At 44.8% G+C, this 15734-nt stretch overlaps 1 protein-coding gene across 2 annotated transcripts in view; it reads left to right on the top strand.

The window, feature by feature from the left end:
• Window positions 1-15706, top strand: part of LOC147635295 (amino acid transporter AVT1C-like) — a 39597-nt gene extending 23891 nt beyond the window's left edge. Inside the window, exons 2-13 of one of the 2 annotated variants that reach the window (XR_015266624.1) lie at window positions 3221-3513; window positions 3595-3809; window positions 3894-3917; window positions 4059-4239; window positions 4508-4727; window positions 4859-4994; window positions 5130-5149; window positions 12966-13117; window positions 14610-14653; window positions 14798-14860; window positions 15155-15303; window positions 15388-15706. Coding sequence is in view for 1 of the 2 variants with exons in the window: in XM_086802540.1 (XP_086658666.1) it covers window positions 3221-3513; window positions 3595-3809; window positions 3894-3917; window positions 4059-4239; window positions 4508-4727; window positions 4859-4994; window positions 5130-5149; window positions 12966-13117; window positions 14610-14653; window positions 14798-14860; window positions 15155-15253 (1447 nt within the window). In the remaining variant the exon portion in view is untranslated. Of the gene's footprint in view, window positions 1-3220; window positions 3514-3594; window positions 3810-3893; window positions 3918-4058; window positions 4240-4507; window positions 4728-4858; window positions 4995-5129; window positions 5150-12965; window positions 13118-14609; window positions 14654-14797; window positions 14861-15154 lie in introns of both variants that reach the window. The other variant, XM_086802540.1, reaches the window with a different exon arrangement.
• Window positions 15707-15734: the final 28 nt, after the last annotated feature.

Here is a 15734-nt window from a genome sequence, read left to right as displayed (position 1 = left end):
TCCTTCACCCCTTTGCTTTAGCAATGTTCTTGGCTGTCCTGGCCCTTGTTTGCTTGGAGCACTTGGTGAATTATGAGATGAGTGAAATGATTTATGACTTGGGTATTTATACCCTCTACTTTATGCAGTCGGCTGGCTTCAGGGAGCATCCACGACTGAGTCTAATTAATAAACGTTTTCACACTTGATTAACTGCTGTCCAGCCTGCGCATATGTTCTGGGACAGCCTCCTGACTGCTGGGCACCATGCGCATGGGTGTGGGACTGCCCCCCACACCTGGCCGACTGGCTGGGTAGGGTTTGTGACCCTGTCGGCTGCCTGTCCAGCAGCCCTAGGGCTGGCCGACAGCCCTTCCAGCCCAAGCCATGGCTGGTGGGCACAATGGGGGCCCTCCTGGCCCCTTGGGGATGGTTCTATACCTCCCCCATGCCCATTCTACAAGTGCAAATACAAATCCTCACACTGGGGTAGCCCTATGGGCTGGCCCCATCTCTACATGCAACCTACATGCCTACAGAGGCCTGGCATCCAGTTGCAAACCAGATACACAGCACATCTAACATCATTCCAGAGGGAGACTCACAGCGCGGACTGGCACTGCTTCATGTGCAGGACAATGCACACCTGACCTTGGACTCATGTGCAAGACGATGCACACCTGACCTCGGACGACTGAGATGGATCCCTGGCTGACTCGTCCCGGACTGGGCTCACATGGGACCAGTTCGCCATCCCAGGTCCTGCACCTTCTGTACAGAAATGTCTACGTGGCATCCAAGTGCGGGATGCACGTGACAGAAGCAGAGGGGGAAGCTTGACTCAAAGTCCCAGAAGCTTGTTTTTGTGGGATATAACTCTCTCCAAAGGATACAGGTTGTATGACCCGGAGTGGAAGGAGGTTGTCGTCAGCAGAGATGTGGTTTTTGATGAGCATGTTCCAGCTTCCACTACTGATGAGCCGCCACTTCTTGGAGACCTAGATGATTTTGATGATGATTCCCAGTCGATTGTTCCAGCTGGATAGCCTCAGTTAGTTGAGGAGGTTGAGCCCGCGGCTGGAGATGAGCCCCTGCAGCAGCAGACAGCAGGAGGCTCCGTGTTTTGTTCGAGTACCCAGGTGGTTGTTAGACACCCTTCGGGAGATGGGTGTTATGGAGCTTCCCTCCGAATGGACCACAGAGAACGGACCTCGAAGATCGCATAGAGTTTGTGACAAAAGTCATTCAGCGGAGCTTTACAGGTAAACTATGCTTTGATGTCTCGTATCATGCGGGACAAAGAGCCCACTTCCGTCAAGGAAGCCCTTGCACAGGATACTTGGAGGAAAGCCATGCAGGTGGAACTGGATGCCATAGAGAAGAATAAAACTTGGGAGTTGGTTCAGAGGCCGTCAAAACGGTCCGTCATTGCTGTCGAGTGGGTCTTCAAGACCAAGTATACGTCAGATGGGTCGGTGGACAAACACAAAGCCAGACTTGTGGTTGAGGGTTATGCTCAGCGGCCTGGCATTGATTATGAGGATACCTTTGCACCGACAGCGAGGATGACCACGATTTGGACTGCTCCTACCCTTGCTTCTTCTCAGCGGTGGCCCGTATATCAGATGGATGTGAAATCCGTGTTCCTTAATGGTGACCTGCAGGAGGAGGTGTCTGTTGAGCACCCTCCAGGCTTTGAGGTTCCAAGATCAAAGGGGATGGTTTACAGGTTGTGGAAGGCCTTGTACGGTCTTAAGCAGGCTCCCAAGGCTTGGAATCAAAAGATTGATTCCTTCTTTCTACGGACTGGATTTCAGAGATCAGTGTTGCAGATCCTAACTTGTATCTCTTTCGGGAACGTGGCATGGTCACGTTGATCATCCTTTATGTGGATGACCTCAATTCTCACCGGCGGTCATGTGGAGCACATTGCAGTGACGAAGGCTGCCTTGTCAAAGGAGGTTGAGATGATCGACTTAGGCTTACTCTACTTCTTCTTGGGATTGGAGATCTAGCAGACCCGAAGGGGGTTCTTTGTCTCTCAGTAGCGGTATGTCCATGAGTTAGTTAAGGCCTTTGGGTGCAAGGCTATCACGTCACTGATGGACCTGAACTCCAGATTGGACTTGAGCTTTCCTATGGGGATGTTGAGCTCATTTATACAGACACTGTTGAAGTCTCATTGGGATGTAGGATTGTAGATCTTGCGGTATCTGCAGGGTACGAAGGATCTTGGACTCTTCTACGACAGTGCAAACTGTAGTATGAGGGCTTGCTTGCGTGTTGAGTCTTTCCCGGCTCTCCATGCTTTGGTGAAGGGGAGAGGGTCCTCTTCCCTGTAGCCGAGCTTCGTGCATAGAAGCTGTCCATCTTTCTCGGGAGTGGAGTCGGGTGTCTCGGTTATACCTGTGACTCGAATGTTGAGGCGGCGGGCCTGCCTCATCTTCTCCTCCTCAATGGTGGTGTGAATGATTTGGTGTTCTTCCCTTTGAGTCTCCTCCCTCACCTGTTTACGGATGTTCTTCCCTTTGAGTCTCCTCCCTCACCTCTTTACGGATGTTCTTCTTCACCACTTCAACCCATCCTTATTGCTTGGCTTCGAGTTTCCCCTCCATGTCTTTTGTGATCTCCTTGGAGATCTCTTCTTTGATGGCCGTGAGAGTGTTGCCATTGATCTCCCCTTCTTCCTTCTCGGTGTTCTTGACGGCTACCAGTTCCACTTTCAATGTATTCACCTCCTCCATTAGTGCCGTGTTCTCTTGTTCAAGTTCTGTGACCCGTACTTCGAGGGCCATGATGTAAAGGCCTATTTAAATTATATGAGAAACCGTTAAGCCCTTTTAAAGCACCATATGAACCTCCCCCAAGGTTTCATGAAGGATATATGTGAATATGCCTTAAAAGTAGCCTACGTACCCATGTGAGAGCCCATTAGAAGGCAGCTTAATAACCCACATCTTTCAAAACCTTTTTAAAGAGTCCTATAAGAACATCGCAAGTGGACCCCATATAAATACATTTTCCGTGGCCCTTTACAAGAGGTTTCCTCGCATGGTTTGAGGGTCCTTTCTAAGGATTCCTCAGTGCTCATAGCGGTCAGTCTTTATGATTTGATAAGGTGCCTTTGTGATAAGTCAGTTTTTTATTCATCCAAAACATGGAAATTTGCAGTTCTCAAGATTTTAGTATTAAAAACTGAAAAGGATCTAACACTTTCTTCTTGTTCCCTCACAAAATGCAGGCAGTCCATGGATGTCTACAGTAGTTTGGCATCGCCCGGCATCAGCTTTTTGAGCCCGGGTATCTCCCGTTTGAGCACTTCATATCTATCTAGCTCATTTAAGAGGCGGACGAAGTCTACCGACAAACTAAGCCCTTTAACCACCTCATTCCTGCCAACGAAAGCAGACAAAGGTGAAACACCTGTATATGAGCCAGTCCCTTCTGTGCCCCAAAGGTATTCTTCTTTCAAAGCTACAGAGGATGCTCATGGATTACCTCATGGGTGCAGTGCAACACAAGCCGCTCTGAATGGTGAGCTTTTGATTGTTTTCAAGAAGGTTTCCTAAAAAAAACATCTTCAAATTAGACTAATTTTGATTTTTATTGGAATAGGTATAAATGTGTTGTGTGGAGTTGGGGTTTTAACCACCCCTTACGCTGTGAAAGAAGGGGGATGGCTTGGCTTGGGTCTTCTGTTTGTGTTTGCCATTGTCTCTTGGTATACTGGGATCCTTCTTCGGCGCTGCTTAGACAGCCAAGTCGGGCTTGAAACATACCCAGATATTGGGCAAGCTGCGTTTGGGATGACTGGTCGGCTGATCATCTCTGTGAGTATAAGCTAAGTAAACATGTTTTGCTATTTTGGGGTTTTGGTAGGGTGTATTCTGACATGTGTGTTTGGGTGCCGACAGATTATCTTGTATGTGGAACTATACGTAAGTATTTGGAAACTCTATGTGAAGGTGTTTACTTTGTGAGAGTTATAAATGTTCAAATCAAGTCTAATGTTGAAGTTGAAGTCTCTTTCAATTCTAGTTTTGAAGCTTATGTCTGATTATAGACTGTATCACATGCAGGCTTGTTGTGTAGAGTTCCTTATCCTGGAAGGTGACAACATGTCGGCATTGTTCCCCAATGCTAGTCTAAGTCTCAATGGATTCAAATTGACTGCGACGGAGCTCTTCACTATAATGACTGCCATATTTGTGCTGCCGACAGTATGGCTACGGGATTTAAGCCTGCTATCGTATGTCTCAGGTAGAAACAACTGAGACTCTTGTACATTCAAACATACTGTGCTGAAAACCTCTATCTTGTAACACCATATGTTGTCAATTTTGGAAAGATGGAAGAGCCAAACCACCACCCCCCCCCTTCCCCCCTGCCCCCCGGGTGCCCCACGTGCACACACACATACGCAGAGGCACATGCACAGGCAGGCATGCGTGAGTTTATCTTCTCAAACACTCTTACAGTATGTGCTGGCTTAAATCTAGAGTACTTTTTCCCTTGTGACCATGGGCAGCTGGAGGTGTTATTGCCTCGGTCTTGGTGGTGATCTGTGTTTTCTGGATTGGAGTTGTGGACGGTGTGGGATTTCACAAGAGTGGCCCCTTGCTGACTCTATCAAATCTCCCAGTATCTATTGGCCTCTTTGGCTTTTGCTTTTCGGGGCATGCAGTCTTCCCAAATATATACACTTCTTTAAAGAATCCATCTCAGTTCACAACGATTCTGACAACAAGGTGTGCAAATAAACAAGTTTTTGTGTTTTATGCTTGCACATCTGGCACGTTGCACTCTGTTGCTCCAACTTTTTGGCATGCCTTTGTAAAAAGGGGGCCTAGGCAATGTATTACATTTATGTAAATTTCAGCTTTATTATATGCACCACAATGTATGGCGGAATGGCTATCATGGGATTCACAATGTTTGGAGAAGCGACCCAATCTCAGATTACCCTCAATTTGCCAGAGCAGTTTGTGGCTTCAAAAATTGCACTTTGGACAACGGTAAGATTTGTGCTCTCCATGTGCAATTTTCTATCCCAGTAAGGGTATACTTTCTGCCCACAAATGTCTGAACTTTTTATGGTTTCCATGCGTAGGAATAACAAGGGACTCTGACACGTGAATTGTTGCTTGCAGGTTGTCAACCCTTTCACCAAATATCCTTTCAACTAGCTCTTTATTTTCCTTTATAAAAAGAAAGTGTCAGTATTGTGCGGGTCTTTATTTTCCTCTTAATCAGAAAAACTTTTAGGTTCATGGAGCATTTTTGATTTTTCATTTTCAAAAGCTATCTCTGCAGGGTAAACCTTCACTACGCGAATCACACACAAAAATAGAATTAGATGGGAAGCTTGTTTATCTGTGTAGAACAAAGATATCAGTCTTTACTATAGTAAACTGATGGAGTCAAGAGAATGCACTATTACCCTTGTTAAACTTCCATTAATATAAAGGGAATATATATATACATTATACAGTATGTATTATTACAACCAGATCATCATTATGATGAAGGTGATGATGATGGTGACGACGATGATGGTGGTGGTAATGGTGATGGGCTTGATCATCACCCGTGTGCTGATGTGATGATGACGAGGAAATTTTTAAGTCCTCCGCAGGATCTGCTCTAATCACAGTTGAAACAAAGGTCAGTACAAAACCAAATCATGAGGTAGCAGGCTAGCTCACCTCCCGACCCCGACCCCGACCGGCGTCCACCACCGGTCTCCCCGAGCCAAGGTTAGGTCTCCAACACAATCCCACAGGCCTGTCTAACTCCGGCGTCCCATACCACCGAAGTTTACTAGAAGGCCTTTGACATGTACTCACGCCATGTGCACAACATGAGCATGTCTGCTCTCCGGACCTCGGTGGTGCATATGCACAACTATGTTTCATAATAACCTAGGCCCTCACTTATATAGTGATAATCTTTCCGTTGACTGACATGAAAGACTGGATGAACTTTCGCATTCAGAAGCAACTCTAGTCTATAAGCAACCTCGTAAGGTCCATGGTACCTAGGGGGATAATGTCCCAACCTTCCCCATACGTAATGTCTTAGAACTCTTGGGCACTCTCAAATGAAATAGCATTGCCCTCAGTAAACTAAGAACTTCCTTAGTGAACGCTGCCTATCTTCATAAAACCGTGCATGTCTTGTGCAATCTTGATATCCTCACATGCATTGACTAGCATTTCTTGCATATTTGCTAAGAAATCTCTAGCTGCATCAAAAAAAATAAAATTCTGAGAAAAACGGCCGCTCTAGGAGGAGAAGGCTATACCATACAGTGGGGGGAGGGGGAATTAACCACACAGGTGGTCTGTAATGCCAAGTGGGACATCCTTGGCGTACTAAATGAGAAAGTGGAAACCTATCACCCCGAGCACCCTCGATAAGGACCTGACTGTGAGAGTCCGAGTAGAGGGCAGAGACACCTCGGACCCAGGTGGCGAGCAAAGATGTTATCTAGGATGCTTCTATTCTGAATGAAACATTATCTGCCTGCCATGGATCAAATCTAGGAGGCGGGAGTGCAATTGACTGATGATTTTGGCTAGGATTTTGTAGGCTGTCCCCAAGAGGGTGATGAATCTCCATTGGCGAATCTCCAACAAGCCGCCTCTCTCCTTGGGGATCAAATGAATAGGGCCCTCCACTAGTTTCTTTGGCACTTGCCTCTAGGGAGCACCTACAAAGCCTCAGCAATCTCCTTGCAAGAGAAGGGTGTCATCTGGAAACTCCAGAGAGCCGGTGGGACCACCTCACGAGTATGTTGCTAGACCCTCTCTCTCGCAACTTATACCTCCGGAGAATGAGGCTCTGTAGTGAGTAGGGAACTGAAGAAACCAGTGGCTATGGCTCGAACGTGGGGTGGGTCGGAAACAATGGGTGGTCCGATCCTCTAAGCCTCCGGATGACATCCCTCTAGTGGTGAGACCCTATCATCTCAAAGAAATCCCAAAACAAACCAAAGCTGCAATTGAGGCGCCAAAAACATAGGCTCAGATAGACTTTCTATCATCCACATCTAATGCTCAATTGGCATCACAAAATCCTCACAAAACAAGATCAAATGTAGAAACATATTCAATGCCAAAGTTATATGTTCCTTTCAGGTACCTCAACACACCACACACGCTTTGCTGCATGCAAATGAGAATCTTTGGCATCAGCCATGTGTTCACTAAGCTTGCTCACTGCATAAGCAATATATGGCCGAGTGATGGTCACATAAATAAGACTGCAAAAACAAGTTTTTCTTTATCCTTCCATTAGTTACCAAAGATGCAGCCGAATCAGCTTAGTACATGACCCATCTCAATTATGGGAGACGAGAAAAACAACAAATGATAGAGAGGGGCTCTTCCTCGCTGGCTGGCCGCTGTCGAAGGAGCCCTCTATGGCCTTGGTGTAGCGAGTGTGTCATGCTGCTATATACTGTTGAAGATCTCCCACCTCTGACGGGCGTGTGGGCCTCCTCCCATGGGCCTCCTCCCAACTGGGGCTGGTGATGGACTCTCATGATAATGTAATGAGAGAGAAGAAGGGTGAGGTCCTGTCTCGTCTTCTGCCCACACTCCTGTTCTTGCCGGTCCCTGGTCCTCAAGCCCACGATGGATCTTTACAGAGATAAGAGCCCGCGGCATTAGTCCAACCTTTGAGGATTGATTCCCGGGCCTGCATCTTCCCAGTTTGGGACCACATTAGTTCTACTCTCCACCAGTCTCCCCCATTCCTAGATGAGGAGAGACTTTGACAGCCGCTAGTATGGAACCCCTTGATTACGCTTCCTAGTGGCCATCCCGTCCTCACGTCTTTTGGGGTGCATTGAGTAAGGGATTGTACCAGTCTCTTGGAGAGTGGTTCACCTTTAGAAACCTCCCACTAGAGGCTCAGGAGAGGAATCTTCTTGAGATTTGAGGCAGAGAGAGATTCACCTTTGACATCGACTCCTGCATCCCTCTTGGGTGGCTCATACTGGTCCAGGATCTGGCTCCCCGTGAGTGGCTAGGGGTTTTTAACAGACATGATATCTCGATGGCAGTCCAATGGTGCAGATGGAGGCACCCTCATGACTTTATAGGACCACAGGGCCGATCCCCCCCCCCCCCCCCCCCCCCCCCCCCCCCCGGCAAAGAACCTCAGCAACTGCACTTGGAGATCATGGTTATGGGAGGGCCGGCCACTGATGCATCTTTAGTGGAATCTTGGTGAGTGGCAGTGGCATGATCCAACGTCCCTTTCTTTGAATACACTTCCGTCCGGGCCACAGGATTCAGATGAGACGTTGACAGTATGCATGCGGCAGCAACACACTGGGAGACACATGGCATTTCCACACGCTTCCTCTGTGATTTTTTGGAGGCTGTAGGGGACCGGTTGTGGGACAGCTTCTAACCACAGAAGATCGCTCTTTTCCTATGGCAGATAGAACATAGGAGCTTAGCAATGAGCACATATGTGGCTGGTAGTTGGAGGTCGGCTGACTCTCTATTGTAGATGTGGACACCCTACGCGTCTGTTTTTGGGATTGTCTCAAGGCGCTAAAAGTTTGGTTATGGATCCTTTGCATTTTCACAATGGACCTCGCACCACCATCACTTGGGGGACTGTAGCCTGGTCTTCTGAGACAGCATCGGTCCTAGAATATGCGGAGACGAGACAGGACCTCACCCTTCTTCTCTCTCATCAGAGTACCAAGACAGTCCCATTATCACCAATCCGAGTTGGGAGGGGGCCCACCACCCACACGCCCCTGTCAGAGGTGGTAGATAATCAGCAGTATAGCAGATAGCAGCATGACACATTTGGCATGCTCGCTACACCAAGGCCATAAGGGGGCGCTACCATGCCACCCAGTGATTCCATCAGGAGCATATGGATGGACATCACACACCCTTCATGGCTACTGGGAGAACCTTCGAGGCGGTGCTGAGCATATGCAGAAGCGCCGAGAGTCTTTTTTGCTGTTTGAGAGCAGCGGTCCTTTCCCAAGGTTAGAGACAACGAGGTTACTTGGCATTACAAGCCACCTGTTTGGCTGTTCCCTCCTCCCCCTATTGTATGAGATAGCCTTCCTCCGAGAGCGTCCAGCCAGCGAGGAAGAGCCCCTGTCTATCCCTTTTTGTTTTTCTTGTCTCCCATGATTGAGATGGGTCATGTACTTAGTTGATTCAGCTACATCTTTGGTAACTAATGGAAGGATCTTATCTTAGAAAAACAAAGACTTGTTTGCAGTCTTATTTATGTGACCATCACTGGCCCATATATTGCTTATGCAGTGAGCAAGCTTAGTGAACACATGGCTGATACCAAAGATTCTCATTTGTGTGCAACAAAGCGTGTGTGTTGTGTTGAGGTACCTGAAAGGAACACATAACTTTGGCATTGAATATGTTTCTACATTTGATCTTGTTTTGTGAGGATTTTGTGATGCCGATTGAGCATCAGATGTGGATGATAGAAAGTCTATCTCAGCCTATATCTTTTCTCTTGGTTTGGGTGATATAACATGGAAAAGCAAGAAGCAATCAACCATGGCATTATCTTCTACAGAGGCTGAGTATAATTCCGATCTCATACTTTTGCCAATAGTCCTTTATCTTGTTCTCTTTCTGGGTGTTTGGTTTATAGGGAAATACAGTGAATGAGACTCTTGCCTATCTAAGCTTTGACCTGATCTACATGAAGACCTATGCATAGAATCCTAACACACATGCTCAAAAACTGGTTGTAGAAGCATAAACACAAACCCTAATTTACCTGTCTACGAAAAAAAGCAAACCCTAATTTGTTGTATGCACGCCCTACAAATCTTACACAAAATATGCTGCCTAGGAAGAACCTAGTGTGCAGAAGCTGAATCTTGATCAATGCTAGCACAGAGATTAATGCCAATCTATCTTGCAAGAGACAATAGAGAAGGGGAGAGACACTTTAACTAGTGTATATCGCCAAAACATGAATATATACAATCATATACAATAGAGAAGCGGAGAGAGACTTAAACTATTGTATATTGCCAAAACATGAATATATACAATGATGTTCATAGATCTACACTTGACCTGAGTCATGCATGATGTGCAAACCTAGCTACATACATACCCAAAGGTTGCTGTCCTCCACTTGTGCATGCTCTAATGCACGTGATAACCTCCCTTTAATAGGGAAGTGGTGGTAGGTTAGGTAATTAAACATCATCAAAAAGTTCACCAAACATGTGCATATTGAACCTAATAAATGCGGTGACCATTGATGCATATCTAGGCACCTCGAGAAGCCTATTGGACTATCAAAAATTTCCCAATCGGTTCACACTTGCCCTTGGATCTTGCCTAAAAGGTGTTTGTAAGTGGGAAGCATGTCCATGTCACTCTGGATTAAGTGTGCACTTGACATTAGCCAAAAGTCCTAAGAATATTTGGGGCATGTGCTCCTATGTTAAGTACCTGAGACACCATTTCTTGCATAATTCGTTAGTTCTACCCTGTGGCATAATGTTAGGTCATGAGAGGGCGACGGAGGAGGACCTTCACTTGAAAACATTACCTTGATTTGTAGCACATAGAGACAAAGAAAAGGAAATCATATTAACGTTTGCGGAAGGCCTTAGACAACATATTATAAAGACTATGCTGGTCTTGAGTTACATCTGTGTTCTAGAAATAGAAAAGACATCCTACTAATTAGCTAGTAGATCTATAATGCCAAGCATCAAAAACAATCATCTGGTTGTGATTTTGTGTTTGTTTTGATTTGGACTACGAAAATCCCTAATGAGGGCTCTTCCTTCACGATAGATTGCCCACTTGCCTTCTTTCGGAGCAGGGTTGACTTTGGCCTATCTGCATTCTTCTATTTGAGTTGCACTGGGGTTAATTCCTCTGCAATCCATGTCTTTGTGCCTTCAAGTTTGGTATGAGAAGTACTGCATGATTACCTTGTTGTGGAACTTTGACAAATACTAGCTCCTAGTCAATCTTTGCATGGCTTCATGTAATTGAACATTTAAGTTCTTATCCCCATCCCTGTACCATCCTTTGGCTGAAATGCCCACTTGGACCAGAAGGCCCTTAGATTGCCTCAATTCATTTTTCTGGACTTCAGTTGTAACATATGAGTTGATATGTTTTCCCAAATCTTCTTTGACCACATCTTGATGGTGCTAATGGTCTTGTGCATTTGTTGCTTCATTGGTGCTTTCACCTTTGCAACATTTTTGGTGCCTCAATTGCAGCTTTGGTTTGTTTTCTAAGGTTGTGAGAGGATCTTCCAGTTCATGAAGCTACTCCTTGATTGCATCAATCTCTTCTCGGAGTATGTCAATTTGTTCAAGCAGGTAGATAGATAAACAAGTCCCATTGCGGAGTGATAAGGAGTCTTCTTGGTGACGCTCAAGCACCGGCAAAAGATTTGGCATGCTTGCATGTGAACCCCCACTTTTTGGAGTATGTCGATTTGTTCAAGAAAGTAGATAGATAAACAAGTCCCATTGCGGAGTGATAGGGAGTCTTCTTGGTAACGCTGTAGGATCGGCAAAAGATTTGGCATGCTTGCATGTGAACCCCCACTTAGGATATTGACAATGTAGCTTCTTTTTTTTTTTTTTTGGGTGTGTGTGTGTGTGTGTGTGTGTGGTATAAATGAAATAAGGCTGGTCGTGCTGGTTGAGATGGAGTTGGGAAGCTCACGGACTGGACAGGCTGAACAGATCGCGTTGCTTTGCTGGGCAGCTTGAGTTGTTTTGTTGGACAGCTTGTGTTGCTTTGCTGGGCAGCTCAGGCTGCTTTGCTAGGAAGTTGGGTAACATCTGGTGAGCTGGTCTGGAATGGCAAATAGTAGGAGCTCCCCACGTCTAAGACTTCACCCCTCAGCTGGGGCGGTGGAGATATTCCCAGCCAACGGAGAGCTACAGGCGGGACTCCAACTGAGAGCTACAGGTGGAGAGAGAGAGAGAAAGAAAGAAAGAAAGAAAGATTTTATTAACGTCTTCCAAAAGACCGAACTCGGCCTATGAGACAAATCAGTGTACCTATGTGGGGTATCCTCTGTCATCCCAACAAAATGAAAAAGTACTGAACTAAAAAGCTGAATCTGGGTGTGCAATAAGTACAATGAGTGGGGGAGGGGATGAAGCTCTACTACTAGGAGAATGCAAAGCTATATGCATGGAGTATACAATCATGATATGCAACCTAGCTAGCTCCATCCTGTACCATACTGGGGTATCCTCTGTCATCCCAACAAAATGAAAAAGTACTGAACTAAAAAGCTGAATCTGGGTGTGCAATAAGTACAATGAGTGGGGGAGGGGATGGAGCTCTACTACTAGGAGAATGCAAAGCTATATGCATGGAGTATACAATCATGATATGCAACCTAGCTAGCTCCATCCTTCACCATACTGGGGGTATAAAATGGTATACATCAATGAAGGGGGTGTCCACAGCTCCTTGAAGAACATGCCTGGGTCTGCTTAGGCATGTGTTGCTTTTAAACTTTCAGTGTGAATTCGAGCATGGCTCAAAATGCTAATAATTATGAGAAACTGGGAAGAAAAAGTAGCACTGCTAAAAAATTAAACATTGGTGTTCATGTGTGTTTAACACATACAGTAGTGTGAAAAGCATCAATGGATGGTGGGATTGCAAGTGTGTTTTTAATTGAGAGGGTTCTTCATCATGAATTAATTAGCCTGTCTCTTTATTCAACGTGTCACCCTTGGCTGTAGTGTGCTGGGTTCGAACCCACGACCTCCGTGTTGGGACTTTGATCCCTTAACACTTCGGCTGCATGGTGGGATTGTATGCATCTAAATATGGGTGAATGTGCATGCACATGTGTGTTGTGGGGCCATGTGTGGCTGATTTTGTGTATGAAAGCACAAGTAATTTGTTAAGATTTCAGTCTCTATCAAGCATTTCTAGCTCAAGCATTTCCTTAACTTGAGGGTGATAAACGTATGCGTTGACAATGACCCCTGTTGCCTTGAGTTTGGAGGAGTTATTTCCTTCATCAGGCTACACTTTGAAAAATTATTGGATTTCTATCTGCATACGAACAATCCTTGTGGTGTCTACTCTGTGTGTGGCACTTCTTGTACCTTTCTTTGGTAAGACACTCTCCATTTCTCGCTATTTGAAATATTTCAGGCTTTAGGTGTTGTCTGCTTTTTCTTTCTTCATTTTGTCAAAAATTTGTGATTTGAATAGTGATATGTGCCATCTAGAGACGTAGTAATCATTATCATATGGATAAAACATGTTTTTGTATCTACATAGTGTACTACCTTGTTCTGCATGCTCATTAAGAAGACCCTGTTTCTATGATGAGATCTAAACACACGAGCGTGCGTGTGTGTGTGTGTATGTGCACTTGTGCTTGTGTCATTTGGACTGGCATGCACACCAAAAAAAGGGGAATTCTCCATAAGGTTGTCCACAATGGCTACAATATCCTCATGCTAGTCTACCATGGCGTATATTTTCCTTGAACTCTCTCTCTCTCTCCCTTTTGTATGAGTTTTTTTTTTTCCAGTTTCGTTAGTCTTTTTCCATGGCCCTGTACCACATGCAACTCTTGTAACTTTTTTGATCCCATGGATCCATTGGATCTTTTGAAGATATTTAATTTAACTCATTCTCTCTCTCTCTCTCTCTCTCTCTCTCTCTCTCTCTCTCTTCGTAGATATATTACCAAAAATTACTTTACAAATGGCCACATGGCCGCCAGGTGATGTACTAGCTTTCCCTCACTAATTACTTCGAACCACAGGTGTAGCTTGGAGTACCCTAATCCAATATATAGCCATGTCATTCTCCACCAAATGAGCTGACCGCAAGGAAGAGACTTGCCACGATAGTAGCCCTTTTATATAACCTATGTGGGCTGTAATACTAACTTTTGCATCAAATATGAAGGCATTCCTAGTTAATAGATATGCCACAAACCTGTCCACCTGAAAAAATGAAAGAAAACTGAATGCTCTCTCTCTCTCTCTCTCTCTCTCTCTCTCTTTAGAGGAGACTTTCAAATGACTATGTAACAGTCTCTCGTGGATGATAGATTCCCTCATCTCAAAGGGGCCGGAGGGAGGGGGGATGGGTGGGGCGGCGGGACGGGGGGACACTAGTGACTCTAGGGTTTCATTTTCTTTTTTGTGTTTTCGAGCAGGTATCTGGAGATGCCTTATGCAACTTCTATTACAAAAATTTACCACTCATCATATATTTTTCATGGTCTCATGGGCCAATTTGGCTTCGTGACACAGTCTTAACATTTATTCCATGCTACAGTTACTTCATCTTAGCAAAGTTGACCCCATGCTTGCATTGTGACACTTCGGTCTCACAGACCCTTTTCTCCTTTGTAGATGTTAATATAATTTTGTTTCGTTCTCTCTTGATTGTTTATCGTTTTGATTCATTATCATTGTGTAGCCTTATTAGCTTCCAAGAAGCTCTAGAGCCAACTGCACATGATGGTAAAGCATGGAACGATTCTCATGACAGTCAAACTGTTATCCAAAGTTTATGTAATTGCCTTCTTCTAGAGTAATTAATTACAGGAATTTAACTTTTGTCGTTCTGTATTTTGCTCTGCAGGCTACGTGATGGCATTCATTGGTTCATTCCTCAGCATGCTTGTGGTGGGTTGTGTGTGTGTGTGCGCGCGCGCGCGTGTCTTGTTTCGTTCTTCAAATGTGCATTTGCATGATAAGCAAAGTAAGATAATTATCCAACCAAAGCTATTATATGAAGCCTTTCTGACTCATCATTTGTTTGCCCTACAGTGTTTGATTCTTCCTGCTGCATGCTTCCTAAAGATTGTGGGAAATAAAGCCACCCTATTACAGGTACTCAGTGTCTTTCTGCAATGCTAGATAAAAGTTTGAGTGTGACCATAGATTGAATCTAGTTTAACAGGTAATATTGATAGTGTTTTTTTTTGGGGGGGTTGCTGGGTGCTTTGTTTATTCTGCTTATATATATATATATATATACCATTTTATTTTTGCCCGTGCACATGGCTCCAATTGTTCAATTAATAAAGATGTTTAGTAAAATAGCATAATTAATTTTGAATATTCAATAGAGTATTGTACTGATCACATATTGAATTAGATGTTATATTGGGATATATTCTGCAGAGACTGTTTTGTGCAATCATCATCCTGATAGGGACCACATGCTCCGTCACTGGGACATATTCCTCTCTTGTTGGAATAATCAAGAGCTTCAGTAGTTAATGGCAACTCTTTGGAAAAGCTCCAAAGCTTTGGTTTGGATGCTGTTGTAGGTGAGAGGTCCAGCTTGGCCTTGATGGGGTTAGTGGACAGTGGCACATTTTAATGCAAAGCTGTGAATGTTTGCCTGTGTTTAGGTTGAAATGTAGCGCCTCTACGCCTGCGATGTCAAGTACCCCTTGCGGGACACAGCATGATAACAGCAATTTGTCAATCATGGGAGTGCACTCTATTTTTTGTTTAATGCAGGACTCTTTTGCTCCAAACCTCTAGTTTTGGGTTTATGTAGTGTTCACATAACACATTCATGGCTCCCCATATGCAGGATTTTTCTTGCTCCAAACCTCTAGTTTTGGGTTTATGTAGTGTTCACATTCATGGTTCCCCATGAAGTAAAACTTCGAGAACATATCTGTGTTTGTGCTTTTGGAAATTATCATTGAGTTTCAAGCATTATCACATTTCATCATTGTACAATGTGAAA

Source organism: Cibotium barometz, chromosome 9, assembly GCF_041138505.1.
Source record: "Cibotium barometz isolate CiBa-2024 chromosome 9, ASM4113850v1, whole genome shotgun sequence".
NCBI lineage: Eukaryota > Viridiplantae > Streptophyta > Polypodiopsida > Cyatheales > Cibotiaceae > Cibotium > Cibotium barometz.
Note: the sequence above shows the minus strand (reverse complement) of the source record. Positions and strands in the feature narration are given on the sequence as shown.